The 26,252-nt window shown below is 44.4% G+C and overlaps 1 protein-coding gene across 2 annotated transcripts in view; it reads right to left on the reverse strand.

Annotated features, from left to right (window-relative positions):
- Nucleotides 1-1,758: 1,758 nt before the first annotated feature.
- DUOX2 (dual oxidase 2) overlaps nt 1,759-26,252 on the reverse strand; it is a 62,403-nt gene continuing 37,909 nt past the window's right edge. For both annotated transcript variants that reach the window (XM_081169177.1, XM_081169178.1), the window contains 17 exons: nt 25,866-26,051; nt 23,289-23,514; nt 22,347-22,440; nt 21,523-21,698; nt 20,313-20,382; nt 18,135-18,230; nt 14,477-14,655; nt 13,622-13,852; nt 12,452-12,551; nt 10,904-10,953; nt 10,179-10,306; nt 9,553-9,706; nt 8,537-8,769; nt 7,637-7,795; nt 6,869-7,024; nt 5,070-5,198; nt 1,759-2,283 (listed from right to left, as the gene is read on the reverse strand). In XM_081169177.1, the coding sequence (XP_081025303.1) occupies nt 2,161-2,283; nt 5,070-5,198; nt 6,869-7,024; nt 7,637-7,795; nt 8,537-8,769; nt 9,553-9,706; nt 10,179-10,306; nt 10,904-10,953; nt 12,452-12,551; nt 13,622-13,852; nt 14,477-14,655; nt 18,135-18,230; nt 20,313-20,382; nt 21,523-21,698; nt 22,347-22,440; nt 23,289-23,514; nt 25,866-26,051 (2,490 nt within the window). In that variant the 3' untranslated portion in view covers nt 1,759-2,160. The remainder of the gene's footprint in view (nt 2,284-5,069; nt 5,199-6,868; nt 7,025-7,636; nt 7,796-8,536; nt 8,770-9,552; nt 9,707-10,178; nt 10,307-10,903; nt 10,954-12,451; nt 12,552-13,621; nt 13,853-14,476; nt 14,656-18,134; nt 18,231-20,312; nt 20,383-21,522; nt 21,699-22,346; nt 22,441-23,288; nt 23,515-25,865; nt 26,052-26,252) is intronic.

Genomic DNA, 26,252 nt, shown 5'->3' on the forward strand with positions numbered 1-26,252 from the left:
CATGTGTGCCACCCTGAGTTCAATGGAGGAAGGATGGAAATAGAACTACAAACATAAGGTACAATGTAGAGGACACAGCCTGGCATTTCATATGCTGTAGAGGCTCCTTATGAATTGTTCATATAACAGAAAGTAGGACAACCGTGTTTCCCCCCAGTATTTGTTTAATGTGAAGAACATTAGTGTATTTTAATAGGAAAGGCTAATGTCAGGTTGATTAATGAATACGGCATGCCCTATATTCTAACTAGGGATGGGGTAGAAACTCAGTTCCATTTGACTTTTAATGTGGACCTATGGAATTAGCGCTTACCTAAGCAATATGTGAACCTAAATACAGCTATCCTTCGAAATTTGCACTTCCTTGAATTTTGTGATGCAGTTTTCCAAACAAAAAATGGGTATGAAAAGCTGTATCAGGGGGAAGTGTACATAGAAATGCACATATTAGTGAAAATAAGTTATGAAAATGCAGTACATTAGGGGAAATTGCTTGCAGAAATACGTATAATCAGGCAAAATCGCAGACAAAAGTGTGTGCGTTGGGAGAAATTTTCATGAGGACTTTAAAAAGAAATTGCAAACGGGTGCAGAAATGTGAACTGAATTTAAGACTGGGGGGGGGGGGAATTGAGAAAAACCAAAACTGGCAGATTCATGGATCCAAACTACAAGAAAGAAGATTCCACCTAAACATTAGGAAGAACTTCCTGACAGTAAGAGCTGTTCGACAGTGGAATTTGCTGCCAAGGAGTGTGGTGGAGTCTCCTTCTTTGGAGGTCTTTAAGCAGAGGCTTGACAACCATATGTCAGGAGTGCTCTGATGGTGTTTCCTGCTTGGCAGGGGGTTGGACTCGATGGCCCTTGTGGTCTCTTCCAACTCTGTGATTCTATGATTCTATGATTCTCTAATTATAACCCTTCCACTTTACAACACTGGCAGACACTACAGTGGTACCTTGGTTTGCAACCATTTTGGATTACAACCGTTTTGGATTATAACCATGTCAAATCCTTTTTTTGGATTACAACTCATTTTGTAGTTGTCTGGTCCTCAGAGCTAAACTGTTTCTGTAGTAGTTATTGACTAAGTTATCCACCATAAGTCTCCTTCTAAAGGTGAAAGCTATCAGCTAAACACAACAAAGGCAAACAAACACAAGCCATAACAAAGAAGTTAGGTGATGTTCAGACACCTAACCTGGTCAAAGCTATGTAACCATTTCAGTTCTCACCTTAGGAACTGTAGTTGTACGAAGGGAATGGAAAATCCTGGTTGTTGGGGCTGATAGGAGTTGGAGTCCAACAACAAGACAGATTCCCCATCCCTGTGAAGAGTTTTCCTAAATAAGTCATCTAACATCCTGACAAAGTTACAATATCTAGGGTTCTTTGCAGAAAGCCTAGTTTGTGCGTGTGATTTTATTAATATATATATATATGATTTTCTGTTTTACAATTTTGAATACTCATTTAAACATTCTTAAAATATCAATGCCTTCCCTTCTTCTCTTTCCATGGTTCATTCTGCATATCATAAATCCCTGCATATTTTACATAAATGAAACCATTCAGTATTCCATTATTACATCCACCATAAAAGGTTATTTATGGATGCCACTGCTGTGGCCCATGTTTTGTTAGCCCCCAAAATGGAAAACGAACGAGGTCCCAACTAAAGAAGAATGGCAACTGAAGCTGATGGAATTATATGCAGCTTGCAGACTTAACATATACAATAACAGAACAAGAAGAACATACGTTTAGAGAAGATTAGAAAATGTTTATTGAATATATGGGGGGAAATTATGTACACTTAAAAATGTTGGGAGCATTAAGATAAATTCGACCCTTAAACCAATTTCACACTGGTTTACCATTGCACTAATGCTCCATGAATAGGATGTCACATCACTTTCCATCTACACACAAACAAGTGAGTGCTAGAGTTATGTTTCCAGTCCATGAAGCAGTAACTTCTCAGGCATCAGAGGCATTAAAATTCTACGCAGGGATAAAAAGTACAGCTGTCCTTATGGTGCTAAAAGTAAGAATCCAATGTAAACCACTGTCCAACAATGCACACTGGAAAGAAGATAGCTGGTTGGGGAGATGGGCATTCACCCCCCCCCCAGAAGCCCAGCAGAGTCTGCTAAAGGACTAAAAGTTCTCATAGTGATGGACAAAATAGGCTTGATCGCGCTTGTTGATCTTCTGACATGCTTTCTCCACATTCTTGGTCATGCCTGGAGGGCCACAGCTGAACACACCAATCTTCCTCACCTGGAAACAACAAACCAAAAGAACTTGGTCACCAAGCATTACCCAACACATTGGGCAGGAGCAGAAGAGAGGAGAGAAAGGAAACAGAAACAGCCGAGGGACCAGCAGCTTCGGGCTCCTTCTTAAACCTTTCCACTCTAGCGGGTCATTAGAAAAGCATTTTATGTATTTATTTCATGAAATTTATACACCACTTGATTGTAATAAGAATAAGAATATTCCAAAGACGTAAAGCTAAAACAAGAAAATCTGACAGCAATAGTTAAAAACATACAAAAAGTTGAAATAGTAAAACAGGTTAAAATTCACATCAACTTTCTAAGCATCTTGGTAGGTTTGTCTAGACGAGAATGCTTTCAGCAGGTGCCAAAAAGAATACAGGGAAGGCACCTGCTTGATCTCAATAGGCATTCTTTAAATAAATGGATGTCTCAAAATAAGTGAACAGCAAAAAAGAGAGCGCCAAGTCCTGCTTTCTTGGGTCAGGCTCTAAGCTCCAGGTGATGCCTAAATACATCCGTGGCAGAGGCCTGCTCTAGAAGGAGAAAGAGAAGCAGAAGCAGAAGAAATTGCAGAGACGAGCTGGATCATTTGAGGTCACACGTGGGGCACGCCAGTTTGAAATGCTCCCCCATGGTCTAAAACAAAAGAACTCATAGGAAGCCGCCTTATAAGAAGTCGGATTATTTCAATACGTAGCCTGGCATTCTCTGCGCATACTGCAGGCCGGCCAGCCGCCAATGTGAATGACTTTCCTTGTCATCTGTTGCCTGATCCTTTCAAGTTTTAACTGCAGATACCGGAGGATTGAACCTTGCTCCTTTTGCATATAAAACATGGGCTCTACCACTGAGCTACAGCTCTCCCAACATTTGAACGACAGAGAGGACATTTTTAAACCCTAGGGCCCCTCTCCAGACGAGTGTTTTATTCCGGATGTATCCCGCAGCACATTCTTGGTACAACAACAGTGCACCAGTGGGTGACTTATTCTGCTTTAGTTTCTCCTGCGATCCTTCCCCAACCATATCCCATTACTGCTGTCCAGAAAGGCGATAACAAAGGACATGCTCCGGAACATTTGTGGTATAAAAAGTTACCGAATCTTTGCAGGAAGTTACAGGATATGCACTGATTGGAAGTGAAGCAGTGTGACGGCCCCAAAACTTCTGCAGGCGCAAAAATTGGAAATGGGATTGTGTGTGGTGGTCCCAATAGCATCGTGAGCACAAATAATCACAAATGTGGAATGAAATGAAAGTCCAGAGGGATCCCTCCTTTTCTACTTCCATGACTTTTTTTTTTAAGTTATTCTACCACCTCAAGTTTCTACCATCTCATTCTGAAGCATGTGTAGAGGAAGGCTTTCCTAAATGCAGATTTCTACAAATACCCACTCACTCGCTTGATGTGCATCCACTACAACTGCAGAGTAAGGGCTGCAACTCCACACACACACACACACACACTGCCTGGTTGTCCTGGCCCTGCTTCTGTGCCTTAAGAGCAAATCCCTTCCTCAATCAGGGATACACACACATAAGGGAGGACCCACAATGTTTGCCATCTAGGCAGGCAGCTAATTATAGATTTCACATGACCGACTTTTCAACTGACGATTGCTACTGTGTGACATACATCATGCTGTAAAACCTCCATAGCATCAGCTGATCTTTCTTTCTTTACACGGCATACAAATGGAGACTGCAATGAGGAAAGGAACTAACTCATGGCATACTTTTTATGTGATAAAGGTCAATCCGACCTGAGAGTGCTGTTAAAAAAAATATCAAAAAATCCTGGCACAAGTTCAATGGTCTCTCACCCATCTAGTTATCTTTTCATTTGTTTATTTATTAATTACGTAATTCCCTGAGTTAGTTTCAGGCATAGCGGATAGCGAGAAGAATAGCAGGTTTTAGCTATTCTAAGGGGGGGGGGATTCCTACATTGTGACAAATGTAGGAAAGGATGGAAATTGCTGCCTGCTTACATCCATGTACATGAGGTCAAGTTAGGGGCAAAGAAAGTTATGGCTGGATCAACAGCACAACTGAATTCCCTAGGGGGGCCTTGAAAGAATAAAACAAAGTTAACTTCAGGCAAACGTCAGAGCACAAGCTCACAGGCACCCACTTTGGAGTCATGAGGTTAAAGGAAAGGGGTCCTAACACTAGGACAAAGGAAGGAAGACTGGCTGAAGAAGAAGGAAGAAGTCAAAGCATGGAAGGAAGTGATCTATACGCCAACAAGAAGGAACCAACAGGAGTAAAAATAGGTTCCCTTTCTGCCTATCGTCAGCCGTCCCTGGTACAGGTAACTTGTCTAAATGCATTGTTGCTTTTTGTCCCAACAGCAGGAGAGATAGGAATCCGACCCAGTGGCTGCATCAAATTCTCTCCCCTACACCAGAGGGATGCTAAGTGATGAAACATCACAGGCAGCACTGCTAATTACTCTTTAGGAAGCTTGTTGTGGTAGCTCTCCTGATCCTTTCAGGAAGGGGCCATAGCTCTGTGGCTGCCGGCCTGCTTTGCTTGCAGATAAGCCCCCGGTTCATTCCCTAGGATCCCAATTTAAAATGATCTCAGGGAGCAGATGATGGGGGAAACATCTCAGTGAGCAAACATCTGAGCTCGGAGGCGGCAGCTTCCTGTGTTCCATTTAGCAAGCACGCTTGGCTAGCATAAGATCCCCTCTGTCGCGTGAAGCCTGTTCATATGCAATGCACAAAACTGAATACCACAACTGCCCACAGGAGCCCTCTGCCCATTGCCAGCACTGACCTCAGGGTGGACCTCTTGCAGTGAGCAGAAGAAAGGGACAAATGGTGGTCGACCAAAGTGGGTGACAGAGCGCAGGCCGGTGAACAAGCTCTGGTTGAGGACCTTCTGGAAGTGCCGCTCGCAGATGTACTAGAAAGAGAGACGGTGACGGTCAGAGTATGGCTTGTGTCGGGGGAAGGACCCCACTGCTCACAGCCACCATTATCACCACCTTGTCATTCTAGATCCCCCAATGCAGAAGCAGGTCTTGTTAGAACAAGCAATGTTCTGGTCCAGGCATGTAGCCAGGAACATGATGTGGAGATCTACGGGTATACTAGTTTAATTTAATATACAATACGATAATCTTTATTGTCATTGTCCCATACAGAATGAAATTGGGGGGGGGGATCTACATAAGACAATCCAAACCAACAAGCCTGCTATCCCAAGCCTGGTTAGCACCCTAAAAACTGTGATACCCCATTTTTAAAATACAATACACTCCCATAGCGACTCCTTACACTGCATTAAAAACCAAAATCGCATTTGGATATAAACTGTTTCTCAGGAGGCTAGTCCTAGTCTTTATAACCCTGTACCTTCTTCCAGAACGCAGAACCTGAAAGAGATCATTTCCGGGATGTGAACTATCCTGCACTATCTCTGCAGCTTTCTTATAGCACCTGGAAACATAGATTTGATCCAAGGTGGGAAGATTTGTGTCTAGAATATCTGAAGGACCACCAGCTTCGGCACAACTCTACCTGCCTGTTAAGAGCTTTGGGGAGGCTCTGCTGCACAATCCCACCAATGTCTCACGTGGGCTTGGTGGAAATGCAGGACAGGGCCTTCTTGGTGGTTGCACCTAGGTTTGGAAACTCCCTCTTCCAGAAGGCTTCTTTAATCCCCTCCTTTCCCATTTTCAGAAAGATCATTAAAACCGTTTTGTTTAGACACACTTTCCATACTTCTTCATGCTCGGAGGCTGATGACACTGCTATTTTTAGTGTTAATTATGGGTTTAAAATTTATTTTCTTCTCACTATTTTATTATCCTTGTGAACTGCTTCAGGGAGGGAAACTATGTGGAAGTGAAAAGTGGTATATAAATTCATGCATAAACTAATGATATTTTTTAAAAAAAATATGCATGTGGTTGGTGGGACCAACCAACCAGAACAGCTCAGGTAATATGTCTAAAGTTATTAAACATAAATAAAGTAATATTGAATTTTATACATAAAAGAAGGTCCTACTAATTAATAGTACTTAACACTTGTAGAGAACATCACTTTCACATGTTCAAAGCACTTTGCACACAACTGCAACCCTTACAACTGCCTTTTAAGGTAGGCATTATTATTATTCGGCTCCCTTTCTTGCAAATGCGGGGACTGAGGCTGAGATAGCATTCATGCCAAAGGAGAAATTCAAACCAGGGATTTCCTGAATTGTAGCCAGTCTTCATATACACTATGCTACACCAGCTTTAGTATTTGTCAATCGTGCACAGCACCATTTTTCTCGTCTGGCAGAAGAAACAGCAGGAGTGACTGGGAAGGTCACTGGTGTTGTGCTTTTGCTTTTATCTTCATATGTAAAAAACTTACGGCTTATCTAGACTTAACCTTTTGCCTTGCTCCTTCCAGGCAGATGTCTCCACTTTAACACACTGTGTCCAAGCATTTTTTTTCTATTTTGCCCTGAGCTTTCCCTGCGAAAACCTGCTCTTTAAAGCGGAATCAGAACCAACGTCAATTCAGGTTTTCTGCACATATGTGTCTGGCTGCTCTGCAGTTTTGGCATGTGGGGCTCACCAGCATGGTGGTGCGCAGGTCAAACTTCTCCGCCAGCTGTGTGATGTAGATGTGCACAGAGACCAGATCGCACTGATCGTTCTCCTCTACCTCTCGGATGATGTCAGCCATCCACTCAAACTGCCGCTGGGTCCGCGTCACCCAAATGAAATAGATCTGGGAACAAGAGGAAAGTGAACAAGGAAACCTCACTGGGCCATGTCAGAACTTCATGCTTTGACCTCTGCATCCATTATCATTTCACTATCACCTGCTGTGATCCTTTTGGATCTTCTCATCCAAGCCCAGTGATTGCTTTTGCATACCAAGCTAAGCTTAGTAGAGTTGCAACTCCTGCAGTTTTCAAGGTCTAATTCCAAGTGATTATACATCACAAGTTCTTCATCGTGGGAATATTAAGCATCTCCGTGTTAGGGGAAAGCATGCTGAAGCTTCTATGGCTGGGGTAGCGAATTTGGTGTCCTCCAGATGTTGCTGGACTACAACTCCCATCATCTCTGACCATTGGTCATGCTGGTTGGAGCTACTGGGAAATGGGGTCCTACAATATCTGGTCGGCACCAGCTTGGGGGAGGATGGTTTAAGACTTCCAAAGGAGAGACTGTAAAGTCAGGGAAAACTATGAAAGAAATATGATTGCTCATTTTCTGTTACTTATATAGTTCACAAAATCTCCATGGTAACAGGATGGTGGCATATGTTCTTAACACTGACTCAGTGGCTAGCAAGGACAAGAATCCAGCCATTTCTCCATTCCTTCAACCTCACCTTCTTGCACAAGATCCTGGACCCAACTGATGACTTGAAAACGAGATCTTTGAGGATGGAAGCAAAGGGCGTCACACCGATGCCTCCTCCCACCAGCACAGACACTTCAAACTTGTTCCATTCCTGGTGCCCCTCTCCAAAAGGTCCATCCAGGTAGAGCTGGAGAGAGAGAGAGAGAGAGAGAGAGAGAGAGAGAGAGAGAGAGAGAGAGAGATGAAAACAAAACTTCACTTGCTCCCAGGCTGGCACCAGAGCTTGGCACTATTGAGACCCTGCTGACGCCACACCCCCAGAAGGGTGCACGCTGGATCATTTCCTTTTTCTCCCTGGTGTCTCTGCCTGCTGCCCTGCCCTGCCTTAGCATTCAGTGGCATGGTCAAGAGAGAGAAAAATAACATAGGTGCAGATTGGTCTCTTAAGGCAGCAGTTGCAGAAGGAGAGGGGAACAGAATAAATATTTCAAGAGACATGAGGAAGAGGGAGCCTGAGGGCCAGCATGGCTTGCTCCTTTGCTCAGATGACAGAGTAGGATGACTCCCACTAAGTCTAGTTAGCAAGAGCTGACTTCTGCCTACAACTAATAGTTTAGGGATGGCTTTTTGCCAGGAATAGGGAACCTGTGGCTCTCCAGGTGTCGCTGAACTCCAACTCCCATCAGCTCCAGTCATGGTGGCCAATGGTCAAGGATGATGGGAGCTGTAGTCTAGCAACGTCTGGTGGGCCACAGATTCCTCTTGCCTGTTTAGTTTTCTGAATTGGTAGCAGAGGAAGCAATTCTGTGGTTGGAACCAGAAAGCACAAGTGCTTTTAAGTATCTATTGAAGACATTTCTGTACTGCAGTTCTTTAAATCTATGCTAGGGTGGGTGAGGTCGAGCGAACGAAGACATTATAGCCTTACCTTGGGATATTTGCCAATTTCTGCTATGCTTTCCGGGGAGTAAAGCTCCCGCAGCCGAGTTGTCCAAGGCCCAGCTGCTCGAATGTGCAGGCTCAATGTGTCCTCATGGGGGGCAGAGGTCAACGTGAAGGGGTGGTACTCAGTGGTCCCCAGAGATAAGCAGGCAATCCGCACCCATTGCCCAGACCTGTAGTCAAAGTCCTGGGGCCTCTGGAACTGGAGGCGAGTGACTCCTGAGCCAAGAAAAAGGAGAGGCCTGAGAATGTTTGCCATTAAGGCACGAATCATAGCATTGGAAACGACTCCAAGGGTCATCTAGTCATCAGGAATCTCAGCTAAAGATATCCAGTCCCAATACCGCCCACTCAAATCCCAGCTAAGCAGGCTGAGCTGCCCCTGTCTGGGCCCAGTAAGAGCCCTAAGCTGCTCCTGTTGTCAAAGTTGTTCCTGCCCAGAAGGAGCATTTCCTTCCTCCCTGTCCCTCCCCTGAGAAAGCTCTCTTCAAGACAGCTCTGCTGCCTTGAAGAACAGCTCCTGCCACTGACAAATATGGCAGCCTAGCACCAGAGATGGAGGGTTGGGTCATCTTAGATCAGGGGTGAAGAACCTCAGGTCCCATGACCAAATGCAGCTCTCTAGCCCTCAGAAGTTCCGCCAGGCCACGCCCCTCTCCAGGCCACACCCCCTCATTGGCCCTGCTTCAAATCAGGAGTGTTTCTGGCTGGAATGTGTCTGTAAACTCTGACAGGGCTTCTTGCTTGTCCCGATGAAGGACTGTGAGGGGTCTGTGGAAGAACACACCCTACTTTACATTACTTGCTCCACCCACTTCTGCATCTGGCCCCACCCACCACTGGCCTGTGACTCTTGGAAGGTTGCCCAGAATGTGGTCCCTGGGCTGGAAATTGTTCCTCACTTTTCTTAGATGTTACTAGTGATAGATCAAGGACAGGAAGTTCCTTCCACCGTATTTTAAACATAGAGAGGACCAGCACCAGAAGACTTCTAAGTTGTACCTGATGGAAGAAGTTCAGCCTTCACAACAGCAATTTCCACCTTCTTCCTGCTCAGGCTGATGAGTTTGTCTGCCCCATAGATAAGGGCTGGGACAATGAAATAAATGTGGAAGCGGGGCTGCTGGATCAGAGCATAGCTGCCGTGGATGATAACCTGGAGGACACATCACAACCCAACACTTCAGTTATATTGCATTGAGAAGAAAAGAAAAACCTCTTCTTCCACGACTGTGCTCAAGTGGGCAGGCAGAGCACCAAAGGATCTTGCACAAGCAAAGAGCGATATAGTCCTACCCAGAAGCCTCCATGAACATCCAAACCTGCCTCATGCAGAGCCAGAACATTGATCTATCCAGCACAGCAGGATGGAGAATGTGGGCTTCCTCATTGCAGAAACTGCAAATGCCAATCTCCCCCAAATCCTGACACATTGTGTCTTGTTTACATTTGGTCACATCCACACGATGCATTTAAAGCACACAGTTCCCTCCAAACAATCCTGGGAACTGTAGTTTATTAAGGGTGCTGGGAACTGCAGCTTTGTGCGTGCTTTAAATGGATGGTGTGTGGGTGCGCCTTTTGTTACAATGGCACTAAGGTAGAGGCAGGGCTCCAGAGTGAATTACCAGGATATAGAGAAGCACATAGAGATGGTGAGTGATCCAGAACCCCTGGAAGCTGATTCGCCGGAAATAGTGAGTTGCAAAGACATACATAATGGCGAGGACAACTAGAAGAAGCACCCCAGTCATGCCTGAGAGAGAAAGGGAAAAAAGAGGAACACGTGTTAAAATAGACAGCCGCCATGTGTGGTCCTGCTCATAGCTGTCAACTTACAGATTTGAAAATAAGGGACTAGCAGCCTCAAAAATAAGGGATCAGCAGCCAGAATAAGGGATTTTCAAGGCACAAGTATGTTCAACTTCTGAGGCCCTCTGAGCCAAAGGCAGAAAGCCCAGCCAGCAGCCAAACGCAGCCTCAAGTGGTGGTTCCCACAGCGCAGCAACCCGGCAAAGGGGATGCAGCAAGGCAAACCACTGTGGCCGATTTGATTGGCACAAGGCATGCAAGCTCCACCCCCCCAGTCGTTCTTAGACTCCTTATTGGGTGAGCAACGCAGCCAAGCAACACAGTTGGAGCCTCCCTCCTCCCTGGCCAGCAGGGAGGGAGGGAGAGGAGCTGCTTCCTTTGAAACCCGGGAAATTTAAGGGACATCATCAATAAGGGACAGCAGCAGGACACGGCACTGGGATAAGGGAGTTTCCCGCCAAATAAGGGACGGTTGACAGCTATGGTCCTGCTGCTGCAACCCACCCACCCTCCAAGCGCCCACACCTCCACCTGCCCTTACCTGGGACAGTCTCAAAAAACCACCAGTAATATTTGCGAGGAAACTGTGACCTGGAAAGAAAAGAAATGATGGCACAATGTAAAGCTTTGATAAGCACAAGCAACACAGACTGGAACGAAAGTGGTGTTGACAATTAGGATTGCAGCCCAAGTGTTATTAATTGTCTTAACTGCTGTGTTTGGAAATAAGCAGCTCCACGTGATGGCATTGAAAAGAGGGGAACTGCAGGAGAGAAGGCGAACCCTTGCCTTTGCACTGTGCGGTTTCCCCCCAAAGTCATTGCTTACTATACAGAGGAAAAACATAAAAGTTTGGAAGGTGCAGTGATACAGACTGGGGATACAGAGGAAAGGATGAATACCACCGTCACTCTCTGATCTTGAAAGAAGTCATGTATGAGTCATCATTACAGTGGTACCTCTGGTTAAGTACTTAATTCGTTCCGGAGGTCTGTTCTTAACCTGAAGCACCACTTTAGCTAATTGGGCCTCCTGCTTCCGCCGCGCCGCACCGCTGCGTGATTTCTGTTCTCATCCTGAAGCAAAGTTCTTAACCCGAGGTACTATTTCTGGGTTAGCGGAGTCTGTAACCTGAAGCGTATACAACCCAAGGTACCACTGTACTATTATTTTAAAGCAAGGAATCTTGACCTCTCCTTTGGGCCCAAGTTGAAGCAATCTTGTGAAAATAGGGCATGTGCAGACTGCGATTCAATGCAGCTGGTTTCAATGCCTCTGTTACAGGGGTCAGCAAACTTTTTTCAGCAGGGGGCCGGTCCACTGTCCCTCAGACCTTGTGGGGTCAGACTATATTTTTTTGGGGGGAGGGGAATGAATGAATTCCTATGCCCCACAAATAACCCAGAGGTGCATTTTAAATAAAAGCACACATTCTACTCATGTAAAAACATGCTGATTCCCAGACTGTCCAAGGGCCAGATTTAGAATGTGATTGGGCTGGATCCGGCCCCCGGGCCATAGTTTGCCTACCCATGGTTTAGAATGTTGCCTAGACAGGACTTTTGGAGTATTCACAAGACTGGTTCAATATTTCAAAATCCACCAAAGAAGTATTGGGCTTCCCATGCTAAAACAGTGGTAAGAAAAAGCTCTAACTGCACAAAATGCTTAAAGATCATGGCTTCTGTTCTTTCTCCAGCCATCTGGGTTGCCCAGCTCTCCTCTGTGTTCTTCATTTATTACTGTATTTTTCGCTCTATAAGAGGCACTTTTCCCCTCCTAAAAAGTAAGGGGAAATGTGTGTGCATCTTATGGAGCAAATGCAGGCTGCGCAGCTATCGCTGAAGCCAGAAGAGCAAGAGGGATCGGTGCGCAGTGATCCCTCTTGCTCTCCTGGCTTCAGGGATAGCCACGCAAAGCCTCTTGTGTGCAGCGGGAGCACTCCTGCCTCTTTGCTCAAGAGGCTTTGCATTGCTTTCTTGTTTCTTGTTTTCCTCCTCTAAAACCTAGGTGTGTCTTATGGCTGGGTGCATCTTATAGAGCGAAAAATACGGTATGTATGAAGGGGGAGAAGGCACTCCCAACTTACCCATCGTTTGTAAAGGTGTTGGAGAAGAGGCAGGACAGGACGCTGAGAGGGGTGACTGAGAAGATGTAGACATTCACAATATGGCCCAGAGTATGCAGAACTGCAGGGGGCAAAAGTAGTGAGAGAATGCATCCACAGCAACAACTATAAAAGCAATTTCAAATCTGTTCCGGGCTGTTTGCATTCTTTCTCTCTCCCCCCCACCCCCTTTTTAAAGCAAATTCACAGTCCTTGAACTGAAACACAGCTAACTCTTTGAAAGTTGCACTTCTCTGACTTTCATTGTGCAGTTTTCCCTCCAAACAATGTCTATGAATTAAATGAATATATTAGGGGGAAACATGCATAAAAAATAACCGTGAAAATAACATAAAATGCATTCTATTAATGCAAGTTCCTTGCAAAAATGTGTGCATTGATCAAAACTACAGGCAAGATGTGTTCATTAGGAGAAATAAATGAAGAGCTAAATGAAGAAGTTTCAGGATTTTTTTTTATTTATACCCCGCCCTCTCCAGCCACAACCGGGCTCAGGGCGGCTAACACCAGGTATAAAACAATTGATTAAAATACAATTTAAAAACAAGATTAAAATACAACATTAAAATGCAGCCTCATTTCAGTAGAAACTCAAATCAAAAACTTTTTGGGGATGAAAAGTCAAGTCTTCACCAAGGCCAACTATCCAGGCTGGTCCTACATGGGCCAGAAAAAAGCCAGGTAAGTCCCCCAATAGGAGCTCCATCACAGAAGGAGAAAGGAAAAAGTAAGAGGGGAAGGGGATCAAGTTGATTCCAAGCCAAAGGCCAGGCGGAACAACTCTGTCTTACAGGCCCTGCGGAAAGAAATCAGATCCTGTAGGGCCCTGGTCTCACGAGGCAGAGCGTTCCACCAGGTCGGAGCCAGTGTTGAAAAGGCCCTGGCTCTGGTTGAGGCTAATATGACTTCCTTAGGGCCTGGGACCTCTAGGGTGTTGCTATTTATGGACCTTAGGGTCCTCTGCAGGGCATACTGAGAGAGGTGGTCCCGTAGATACGCACTTTCCTCATATCATTATTTAATCGTTATGATTTATTTTCCCTGGAAATTTTATTTTACAAGGTGCCTTGCCGACCCAAGCAAGACGTGCATAGGCATTTGAAGACGTGTGCAGGACCTCTCAGAATCTACCTGAAAAGATCAGGGCTCCGGTTGCAATCCAACGGTGGAAGTCCACGGCAGAATCAAAAGGGATGTAGCGATTGAAAAAGGTCTCCCGCAGAAAAGTGATGAGGTTTCGACACATGGTGAGCAGGATAAATGAGTACATGAAGGAGATGCTGGCTCCTGCTCCCCGAGAGATGAGGATGCCCACAAAGGTGGTATCTGCAATTCCTGTGGGTGGCGATGCAAATCCATAATCTAGAGACAGAGGAGAAATGGTTTGCTGCAGGAACGAGGACCTCACATGCTCCCATTCTCCCCTCTCAGCAGGCTGGGGTTATAAACATGCTGGCATGCCTTACAAGCCCTTTACTACTTCCTGGTGAAAAGCAAGGCAATGCAAAGCCATTCTAAATAACATGTTTTGTTACTATATATGCTCACACCCTGAAAGAACTTCCCTCCTGCTTCTTACTGCGTGCTCAGTGGGGTGGGGTCTGGGTTATAGTGGAGCTATTCAGCTTCATTTTACAGCAACAGCACTGCAACTAAAGTTGTGACCCTATAGGTCTGGGTCTCCAAAGCAGCCACTAAAAAGCAGGACCGGGAAGTTTAGCAACAAACTTCCCTCATTAGCAATTAACGAGCTCTACTTGCAGCAGTCTTGGGTCTCGCTTTTTTTGAGTCTGGCGTTAGTTTGTGCTGCAAGCAGATACGTACGTGGTGGCGTCCTTAGCTGGGGCTGCCACTCACTGCCTCCTCTGGAGACAGACATTTCTCCTTCCTCAATGAATGAGGATGTGGAGTTCCGGCCGTGGCTGGCCACACTAGGTCCTGGGCGCAGCAGTTGGCTTGGTGGAGCTAAATAGGCTGGTAACTCACAGTATGCCCTCTCCACAAAGACCCCAACCGTGATGGCTGAGAATATCACCACGCAGATGATGTGGCGACGGTAATTCTCAATGAAGCGCTTGAACTGCTGGACTTTCTGGTGAATTTTGCTCCTCTGGTACTTCTCCCTCCGTGCCTCCGTGTAGAGATAGGGCTGGGGAAAGGACAGCCTGCAACAAGGGAGTGAAGGTCCATATGAGGGTTTGCGAGGCTGCCAAGATATGAATTGACTAGGAAAGCCCCACCCATCCTGGGGCCAGTTGCCTCCTGATGTTGGGGCACAACACCCATCACCTTTGACCACCAACACCACAAAACCCATCTCATTTGGCTCACCATCACACCTGAGATGGCAGGAGGACACAAAGTCGGTCCTCAGAGAAAGAACCAGGCAAGCTGATATATTCATGGGCAATAAGTTTGTTCTTAAAGTACCTTGGAGCTTGTCAAAGATTATGAAGTTTATGTATATAACCAAAAGCTGAAAGAAGATCTACAGAGCAGATGATGGTTTTAGGTATAGCAGACATTATTTACATGCATGGACCACTGACCTCAGTAAAAATGAATTGCCTAACTTTAATACACCTTCAGAATGTATCATAAGAAAATGTAAACCTCCTTCTGAGGAACTGAAAACATATTTACTAATGTGTTGTTTAGAAGGCACTGATTTAAGATATCAGGACAACCTAACCTAACTAGGAATCCCAGAACAGCTAGTCATGCACACAGCATTCCTCAGCAATAAAATCTACGCTAATTATTTGCCAGTGCATTTGACTGTAGTGCCAGAATAATGTACTGTACAGAAATCTCAGTGTAAGATGTTTGCAAGAAGGAGCAAATCCAGAAACTGATTATGCCCCATTATTAAATGTTTATTTGCCAACTCAATTACATTGCAGAAATAGTTCTTGAGCACAGCTGAAATATATAAACTAATTTTGGTCACGATAGGGTGAGTCACAGGACTTTGTTGTTGTGTTAGGAACAGAGCAAAATGTCAAAGCACCACCGAAAAGGCCCATTCTCATGTTGCCACCTCAGATGGCAAGCGCCAGGTACAGGTTGGCTCATGTGGGGAGTTGCAGTCCTTTAATTAAGTACACAAAGCCAACCTGAGCATTGATGCAACACGTACATTGGCCCTCAGACCACAACAATATAAAGTCCATTAACTACTTTCCTCTGAGGTTAGTGCCAAGGCTTTGTCACAGACGAGACAATGATCTATTTGGATACCTTCCAGGGATTGATTTTGCTCTGTGGCCTAAAAGCTGACCACAAGGCAAACAAGTCATTGATATCAACAAAACTCAACAGTGTATAAAATGAGCATAGTGTGTTTGCCTAAGGGAGAGTCCGTCAGAAATGGACAACAATTCTCATCAAAGCGCTGCATCACAGGAGAGGTGATAAGGTGGAAGACATTTCCAGGAATATGGAAATATTTTGACGCTATAGGCACACAGAGGCTGGGCATTTCAGAGAACAATCATAAAATGCAAATCAGCTGTGATGCTATCTGAATGTTTACATCTGCCACCCCTGCCCCAGGGACTGTTTTATTTCCCTTATGTACTATAGCAGAATGAAGTAGCAACTTCAGAAGAAATGATGCCATCTGCATGTATGTTTTATAAGTTTCCTCTCCCACGTATAAAAACATAACAGTGTGTCATAAGGTCCCATAGAAGAAGCCTACGTCTACTCACAAGTAAGCCCAATGGAGTACAATGGGGTTCACTTCCAGGTAAATGTGTACAGGGCTGCAGTCCTAATCTTAACTTTGGGGCGTCTGGGATAGCATGCAAAATGGATACGTGCCAATGGCAACAGCCATTATTTGACGTTTGGCACTTCTAGGAGCATCCCTTGCCAAACCTCAGACAAAGCAGAGAGTTGGCATGGAAGGATGTCCACCACCACCCCTTTAAGAATGGTGCTTCTGCACTGCCTTCTAATTTAACAATTCCCCCCAAGGAGCTGAGAGCAGTAAACATGGTTCTCTCTCTCTTTAACAATTCCATTTCACCCCGACTTGTTATGAGGAAAGGACAGCAACCAGCTGTTTGTGAAGCATTCACCCCAAACTGTCTGCAAAAGGGTTGAGGGAAAGGTTAGGCAATGCTGGCTATTTGTTGAGCCTTCGTTCCAATTTGATTGCAAGGGGGGTTGATGGGATGCTGCGCCAAACAAGTGTTATTCCACCTCTTCCGGTGCATTTTCCACCTGCTTTTCTCGCTGCCTGACTTGAATTTGCCGGTATGCAATTGATTCCATTCAAAAGCAGCAACAGTCTGGAAGTGCCATCACTCAAGGTTATAAAACATGCTTGGTGGAGATTTAAATCTGGCTCTTCCTGCCCAACAGTAACCATTACTTTATACTGGCTCTCAGGGTAGCACTGTTTTAAATTAATTAACTACAAGCCTTTATAAACTGCTTAATGATTAAAAATATATGTAAGTGGTGTACAGCAACAACAAAAATAAACAATGGGCTGAAGCTGTAAGATCACCTGACCCAATAGGTGCCCATTTGACCCAAGAGATTCCCATTTGATCAGGCATGCACCTTCAGCGTACTCTTTTCAGTGCCTGTAAAAAACATTTTTATTCAGGGAAGCCTATCCAGATAAGGAGAATGATGACATGCGCTTTAATCTGGTTTTTAGCTTAATCATGGACTTTAAAAAAATATGTTTTAAATTGTTGTTTTCAACTGTTTTCACTGATAATTTTATTCTTTTTGTAAACTGCTTTGATTTTATTTATTTTTTACATGCAGGTGGTATAGAAATGTTGATAAAATAAGTAAATAAACCCAACTAAGTTCTAAGGATGCGGGTGGCGCTGTGGTCTAAACCACTGAGCCTAGGGCTTGACGATCGGAAGGTTGGCGGTTCGAATACCCGCGACGGGGTGAGCTCCCGTTGCTCGGTCCCTGCTCCTGCCAACCTAGCAGTTCGAAAGCATGTCAAAGTGCAAGTAGATAAATAGGTACCGCTCCAGTGGGAAGGTAAACGGCGTTTCCATGCACTGCTCTGGCTTCTCCAGAAGCGGCTTAGTCATGCTGGCCACATGACCCAGAAAAACTGCGGACAAACGTCAGCTCCCTCGGCCTATAGAGCGAGATGAGCGCCGCAACCCCAGAGTCATTCGTGACTGGACTTAACTGTCAGGGGTCCTTTACCTTTACCTTTACTTTTTAATTTCTAAGGAATAGATCTATTGAAATGAATGGGCTACATGCAATACTACTCCTAGTCAGATTAGACCCATTGAAATTGATGGATATGGCCAATTTAGGTCAATTTGTGCCCTTGGGCCTACTCAGAGTACAACTTGGCTACAACTCAATGTTATTAAAACAAAAATCCAGAATAAAACAGCACTTCAAACGCATATGGAGAGCAGGAATTCAGAAAGTGGAGAGAAACAAAAATAGGGCCCTGGACAAAAATATGACTCTACATGAGATCTGATGTAACTGATGGTTTCTGCTTCACATATGGCAGAGGGAAGGGAGTTCCATAATGCAGTTACAGCAGCAGAAAATGCCTGTTTTGGGATCACCAAGATAAATTCCAGTCTAAATAGATGTCACATTGGAAGGCTATTAAGAAATACAATCAGACACTTACTTTTTTCCTGGCCTCCTCCTCAGGTTTTGCCCTGGCATTCCCCCAGAGGTTGCATCTCCTTCCAGAATCAGGGGCTGTTCCCGATTTAGGATGATGCTTAAGGAAGCAGATAATAGCCTTTCAGAGAACAGTCTTATCTATTACACGACTTGGAACCAATAAAGCTGACCCAGGCCCTTTGATTTTATGGTTGCTTAGAAGGAAAAAGTTTGCCCACTGCAAGTGAATACCACCAGCCTCCCTAAATATTTCCCACACCCAGCTTATTTGTTCTGCCACATTTCTGGCAGAAGAAACAACTCATCTTCGTTAGCATTTTGTTTTCTGAATAACAGCTGTAGCTCTTCTAGAGAAAGTGGGTTTGATAATCGGAAAATGCTGAAAATCTAGTTGCATGGAAAACAGAACAGGCATTCCTCTTAGGATGTTTCTAGGGATGTTTCTTATGACATCTGTTTTGCAGCCATAAGGTTGTGTTTAACATAGCAGCACCTACACTGGGGAATCAATTATTAGACAGCGGTCATCTGTGTTTTGTTCTATATGCTGCCTTAAAATGATTTTATTTACCCTGTCATGTGAGCGAGTTTTATGTCATTTTTTCCACTCTTGAGCGTATTTTTTTCCTTGAATCCTCAGCATGCATTTTTATGTGTAAATATAATAAAACAAATAGAGACATAGGACGGCTGCCTTATACCAAGCCAGACCACGTTGGTTTGACACTGACCGCCAGCAGCTCTCCAGGGTTTCAGCAAGGAGATGCTAGAGAGGGGAGCCAAGTCATTTTGCATGCGTGACCTATGGATCAGGTTGTTTTTCTACGTGACTGGTAGTCTGGGCTGGCTGCTGCTAGCACCACAATAACATCACATGCTGGGTGACACCCTTTTTAAAGGAGTGACAATAACATCACATGCTGGGTGGCACCCTTTTACAGCACCCGGCACTTTCATTGGCATTGTGTCTGGAAGTGCCCTTAGGCCTAGCGTCGTTTACTCTTTGGAAACAAAGATCTCTGGTTAACTGCTGCATAGCCCATGCAATAATACTGGGGGTGGGGCACACTGTTCAGAGGAATGAGCAGGTTGCAGTTAGACATACAGTGGTGCCCCGCAAGACGAATGCCTCGCAAGACGGAAAACTCGCTAGACGAAAGAGTTTTCCGTTTTGGAGGTGCTTCGCAAAACGAATCTCCTATGGGCTTGCTTCGCAAGACGAAAATGTCTTGCGAGTTCCTGCGGGGTTTTTCCCCTCCCCCCCTTTTTCTAAGCCGCTAAGCCACTTATCAGCTGATCCGATAAGCTGATAAGCCACTAAAAGCCGCTAAAAGCCGCTAATAGCGCTAATCCGCTAATCCGTCAATGGGCTTGCTTCGCAAGACGAAAAAACCGCTAGACGAAGAGAATCACAGAATGGATTCTTTTCGTCTTGCGAGGCACCACTGTATCTTTGGCACAGTGGTAGCCCAGAGGGCATAATGGCCTCAGCACTCTCTCTCCAGGAAACACACAGTGGAAATTCACTCAGTGGCGTTTAAAGAACCTTAACTTGGCTCTTCCTCCTCTCTCTGCGCTACCTTAAATATGTGGAAACAAGTCAATCTCACAACCTTTCATTCCTCCTCCAAACCAATTTAAACACCTTACATAGCAACCATTTAAAAACCAGGGGAAGTAGTAGGGTATTTTTGTTTTTTTGTTTTGGCAGGGCAAGGATTTCAGCTGGAAAATGGAGAGTGAGGAAATGGTTAAAAGACCATCCGGAGCTATGTTTCATGAACAAGAATAAATATGTGACCCTATAAACAACGCTAAGTTTCACTGTCAAGCAGCAATGTGTGGGAATTTCTTTCAAAACCAGTAGGTGAATTTACTCTTTCACTTAACTGTAAGGAATGGGCTGATTAACGGAACTATAACCACAGCGAAAAGCTTAGCAGAGAAACGGAATACACATCATACTTTTAAAACACATTTAAGGCACATCCCTGACACACACACCCCAAAACAGAATCCTTGTAACTGTAGTTTGTTGAGGGTGGTGGTAATTGTCCCTGGGATACTTTAGAGGAGGAAATGTGCTTTAAATGTATGCTGTGTATCTGTGGAGTGAGTGCCGGACGCACTTGAGATGAGCCCAGCTCACAGAGAATCAGTGGCTGAGCAGAGAGCTTACTTGTTGCTTCTATCCTTGTCGATGACGGAGGCTCGATTGCTCACATTTTGTCTGAATCTGTCAGGAATTCCTTTGAGAGACAGAATAAGGAAAGTCATGTCTGTTCATATGAAGGATTTTGCAGAATACAGTGGTGCCCCACAAGATGAATGCCTCACAAGACGGAAAACTCGCTAGACGAAAGAGTTTTCCGTTTTGGAGGTGCTTCGCAAAACAAATTTCCTATGGGCTTGCTTCGCAAGACGACAATGTATTGCAAGTTCCTGCTGGTTTTTTTCCCTCCCCCCCCTTTTTCTAAGCCGCTTATCAGCTGATCCGATCAGCAGATAAGCCGCTAAAAGCCGCTAATAGCGCTAATAGCGCTAATCCGCTAATCCTTCAATGGGCTTGCTTCGCAAGACGAAAAAACCGCTAGACGAAGAGAATCACAGAACGGATTCTTTTCGTCTTGCGAGGCACCACTGTAAGGGGAAGAGAAAGAGCTCACTAGCTTCTTAGGGTTGCGTCTCAGACCAAAGGTCCATATAGTCTATTTCTGACAATGGCATTGTAAATATAGATGGATGAACACATACACAGAGGCATTTCTAGCAGGAAATTGGTGATGGAAAGAGATGCTTAACCCAAGTGCCAGACAGCCAGAGCCATGGCTTGGTGATCTTACACCCCTGGCAGAACTGTCCAGAGTGTGCCCCCTCAGCCACTGACAAATAAGCTCTTCTTTCTGCCTCTCCTCCAAACCCCTCCCCCCATTTAATTCACCCTCTATTTAAAACCTTTTATTATAAGGCAATAATCAATATTTATATTTATGGAGATATTTTAAAGCCGATTTTGTGCCCCCCTCGCCTACACCCCTGGATGGAGCCCACCTCACCACTCCCTAGCTATGGCCCTGCAGACAGCCACCTACCTGGCTGTTGGGCGCTTGGCAATCCCACACAAGGGCGTTATGATTGATGCCATGGGATTGGAAGGTGGTTTGTCCTGCCCACCTGTCAAAGTTGGCTTCAGGAAGAGATGTGGAGCCAAAAAGATTCCCCACAGGTGGAGTAGAAGGAAGGCCGATTCTCCATTGCAAGTCCAACCACGCTCCCCCAGTATTGTGAGGGTTGGAAATTCCAATTTACCTAACAATTCAGCTGCTTAATTTTGCCTTTCCATGCCCCCCAGCCCCCAGCTCAGGCCTGAGCTCTCTCTTTTCCATTACCTTTAACGCAGAGGTGAGTGAAGCGGAACTCCTGGTCGTGGTCCCGCAGCATGTAGTTAAAATCTTCCCAGGTGAGCTCCTCTTTGTCTTCGAACCCTGACTCCTTGAACAAGGACTCTATGACCTTCTCAGTCTGATCTCGCGAGAGGCAGTTGTTGTAGATCTCAATGAAAGACCTAAGAGGCAACAGAAGACACAATGCGGTCAGCAAACAAGGAGCCTGTTGCAAAAGCTGCCATGAATCAAAGGGCTGTGGGCAAAGTGGCAAAGTGGCATGGGTACATGCGAAATGTACTGAGTCAAATTATGTTCAGAAAAGGGGTCCAGAACATCTGAGTCTTCACTAAGACCCTTGCAGTCAGATGTCCACCCTAAGCATTTCTGGTCACTAACAACATAACCTCTACCTGCTTAATTTTTCCTTATATTATGCATTCTGTTCTCAATTGCAAGAGTTTATGGTATTAGATATGTGTACTGAGCATTGATTATTATTTTTTTAAAAAAAGAATATCAGAATCCACTAGGGAGAAACTGTCGCTTCGTGTGAATTTCAATTTCAAAACTGGGGTTAGAGAATCCACTCTCTGTCACTGGCCTTGTTCCTCACCCTGTAGGGCTTTTGCCTAGAAGGAATGTGTCCTTGCATTCGGAAAACACACTTTGCTTGGCTGGATGGAGGGTAAAGAGAAACTGGCCTGTTTACATTACTGTTTACATTTCTTGACCTGTCTGCCCTGCTCACCACTGATATGCGGCCCTTGGGAGAATAAAATGTGGCCCTCTAGCTGAAAAAGACTTCCTTCCCCGGCACTATCCAGTACCTCAACATCCTGAAGAATTCTTCCTTTGAAAGAAAGCCATTTCCATCTATATCATACATTGTGAACATCAGTTTTGACTTCTCTTGGGGAGATCCTGGTGGAGGAAGAGTAAGATGAGTAACATCAAAAATACCATAAAAATGCTTATCATAAAGCCCACTTGATAAGGAATTTTTATGAGAGCCCAATTCTCCAGCCCCACAATAACTTCAGAGGCACTGATAACTGAAGGGAGGGGATTTGTGTTCCAGGAAACTGGTGGGTGAGAGGATGTGGGAGAGACTATTGTTGCAGCCTGACACATGAGGATGACGCAGATCTCTCAGTTTTCCTTGTTTTCACTCTTTAGATTCAGGTCTTCACATCCCAACATCAGTTGCCAATTTTATTTAAAATCCTCATAAAAATCTATCTGCACTTTAGTGCAGAGTACAATTTTGAAATGCAATTTCACCTAATGTATACATTCCTAGAAAGCAATTTCCTCTGATACAATGCATTTTTGTATGTTATTTTCACTAAAATATGCATTTCTAGGCATACTTTTACCCTGTTGGTTTTTCCACACATTTTTTGGTTGTAGGACAAAATTGCAAATTTTGGGTAGGTGTGAATTTTGAAGAAATGGCTATGTTTTGGTTGGCATACTGTTTGGAACTGGTTATTAAATGTGAACTGAATCAAATTTCTCTCCCACCTTTATTGGGAATGGCCTTCCCATAATTATCCTGATCAGTAGCTTCTCATGTTGGCTGAGCTGGACTCACTTCCTGCTGAACCAACATGATTCCCCATTGACCATCTGGCTGCTGGTCTCTCCTACTAGAGATGTTCCTTGATGTACACACAATAAACACCTGGAATGTTTTCCCATGTAGAATTCTGAATGCCCTGATTAGGCTCCATTCCCTCCCATACGTTTTCGCTGATATCCAATTTCACCTTTCATAAAGACCACGAAGATGTCTAGGAACTCCCGGAAGGAGAGATATCCATTGCCGTCTTTGTCAGCGAGTGAGAACATGGAGTCCACAAACACAGACTGGGGCTTGAGCCCCAGCGCATCTGCAAACTCCTCCCTGCTCAGCTCACACTTCAACGCTTCCTTGGCTTTCTGGGAAGTTTCCAAGCTGAGCTCCCCAGCGTCTAATCTGTCAATGTCTAGAACCTGGAAAGGACAAGACACATGGTGAGGTTCCTGGAATAACACTTCTCAGGCTTCCCAGGAATAAGAGAACTGCAACAAACCCGGGACGCCTTTCTCTCTGCTCTGCAAATATTAGTTTAAAATAACTTATCAACCAAGGTTTGATTTCTATCTCCAAAGTTCAGAACATTGATCGGATCATCTAAGCATTATGTACGGTAAGTGCCTCTATTTGATGTTTAACAAAAAAGAATGCAGGAAATCCCCAACAATTAAAAGGACACAGTTCCACGTTGGGGGACAATCTGCTGTAAGGAAGAATGAGCAATGACTTATTCATGCCATGCTTGGGCAAAGGTTTCTGGCAAGAAGTGCAAGGGAACATTCTTTCACACGTGGTAGACTTGTAAAAGGGTAAAAGAGTATTGGGAAATGATCCATAATGAATTGAAAAAAATGTTTAAAAGTACTTTCCAAAAAACCCAGAGTCCTTCCTGTTGGAGGTAATTCAAATACCCAGGTGTCAAAAAAGGTTATTTATGTATGCTACTACTGCGGCCTGTGTTTTGTTAGCCCTGAAAGGGAAAACAAGCGAGGTCCCAACCAAAGAAGAACGGCAACTTAAGTTGACAGAATATGCACAACTTGCAGACTTAACATTATAGAATAAAAGAATAAGAAGAACCTAAGTTTAAAAAATATTGGAAAACGTTTATTGAATATATGGAAAATAATTGTGAGCAGCTGAAAACGCTGGCAGCATTAAGATAAATTCAACAGTGTAAATAAGTTTTGATGGACACAATAATGGAATACTGAATGGTATAGTTTTTGTAAAATATGCAGAAGAAGAAGAGTTTGGATTTGATATCCCGCTTTATCACTACCCGAAGGAGTCTCAAAGTGGTTAACATTCTCCTTTCCCTTCCTCCCCCACAACAAACACTCTGTGAGGTGAGTGGGGCTGAGAGACTTCAGAGAAGTGTGACTGGCCCAAGGTCACCCAGCAGCTGCATGTGGAGGAGCCGAGACGCGAACCCAGTTCACCAGATTACGAGTCCACCGCTCTTAACCACTACACCACACTGGCTCATGGAGATATAAGATGTGTAAAATGAACCATGGAAAGAGAAGAAGGGAAGTCATTGATATCTTAAGGATGTAAAATGAGTATTTAAAATTGTAAAACAGAAAATTTAATAAAAGTTATCTATGTGAAAAAGAAGTGCTGGCCTTAGCCGTCTTTCCCCCACCCTTTTGCTGACTGCAATATTTGAGGGGCAGTATTTGGAGGTGGGGTTAAAATGCTGGGAATAGACAAAGGACGGCAGGTTCGAATTTCACTGGGGAGATCTGAGGCCTGCCACTGTCTCCAGCTCTCACTGAGCACCCAAGGTATGTCTGTGAGGATAAAAATGGAGGATGTACATAATTCTGAACTCCTTGGAGGAATTGTGGGATTAAAAAAAATATGAATGTAGTGAAATGAAAGAAACTACCATGCTCTTTCTTGCCATGCTCATCAGGCTCTGCATTTTTGAGGGGGGCTTAAAAAAAAAAATTACGCCAAATTTGCATAGGATTGTACCCAGTGCTAGCCCTACACAGAATAGACCCATTGAAGTGAGTGAACACGAGTCCTTCATTAATTTCAGTGAATCTACTCTAAATAGGACTAGCATTGGATACCACCAACAGCGTCACTGACATACACTCCTCTTGGTGGGATGAGCATTTTTCAAGGAGGAAGAGGAGGAAGTCATGATGGGAACACATCCCCTGTGGGACTCTGAAAGTGGTTGTCCTGTACTGAAAGGTTTTTGTCAAATAGGTAGGCACATGCACAGATCCCTCAGAAGGGCTATTTAAGGAAAGAGTTGGAAACATTTGCCTGAGCAACACAGTGCAACATTGAGGCTCTTTTTCACGTACACATGGCAAATTACCTTGATTATACACAATAACATCGTCACTATGTATGTGCTGTCAGCTTATCTTGTTTGCCCTCTACATGTTCTCAGAGACAGATGTTTACATTTGCAGCTATTTATATCTTAGTAGGGAAGAAGGGCCAAAAAACAAAGTTTGGATGTGGTTATTCGATGCATGGCATGAATGCAAGTCCCATTGCGTTCAGAGGGCCTTGCTGCCAGGTTTGTGAACACTGTGGGTGGTATTCAATGCTAGTCCCACTATGAGTAGACCTATTGCAGTTAATGGCCGTGGCTAACTTAGGTTCATTCCTTTTAGTGGGTTTACTCTGAATAGGATTTAGTTGAATACAACCCAAGGCACCAGATTCAATTAACCTGGTACACCAGCTGAAGTCAGTGTTCTTTTGTCTGTCCTGAGTTCTAGTGTTATGAGAGTACCTGGGCAAATATATGCCTGAAGAAAATATCTAGGATGTCCTTTCTCTGCTCCTTGGTAACAGCCTTCTTCAGCAGCTGCTGTTCCTTCATGTCGGATATGTGGAGAGAGAGTCCATTTCTTTCAAGGTAGACCTTCAGACGATTAAGAAACTCCTTTCGCTCTGCCTCTCCATCAAACTGCAACACCTATGAATAAATGAGATGGAGAAGTTCTGATTCTGGAAATCCCTTCTCAGGAATATCTCCTTTTTTGATCTTTCTACATAGCAGCTAAAAACAATGGATGGACAATGTTGCTTCAGCTGCTGTTAATTGATTTGTTTAAAACTGAGGCTTAATAAGGGATTTTGGCTGATAGGAAGTCAGGATTTCAACAGACATTACATT

This window comes from Podarcis bocagei, assembly GCF_964188305.1.
Source record: "Podarcis bocagei genome assembly, chromosome: 14".
Classification (NCBI taxonomy): domain Eukaryota; kingdom Metazoa; phylum Chordata; class Lepidosauria; order Squamata; family Lacertidae; genus Podarcis; species Podarcis bocagei.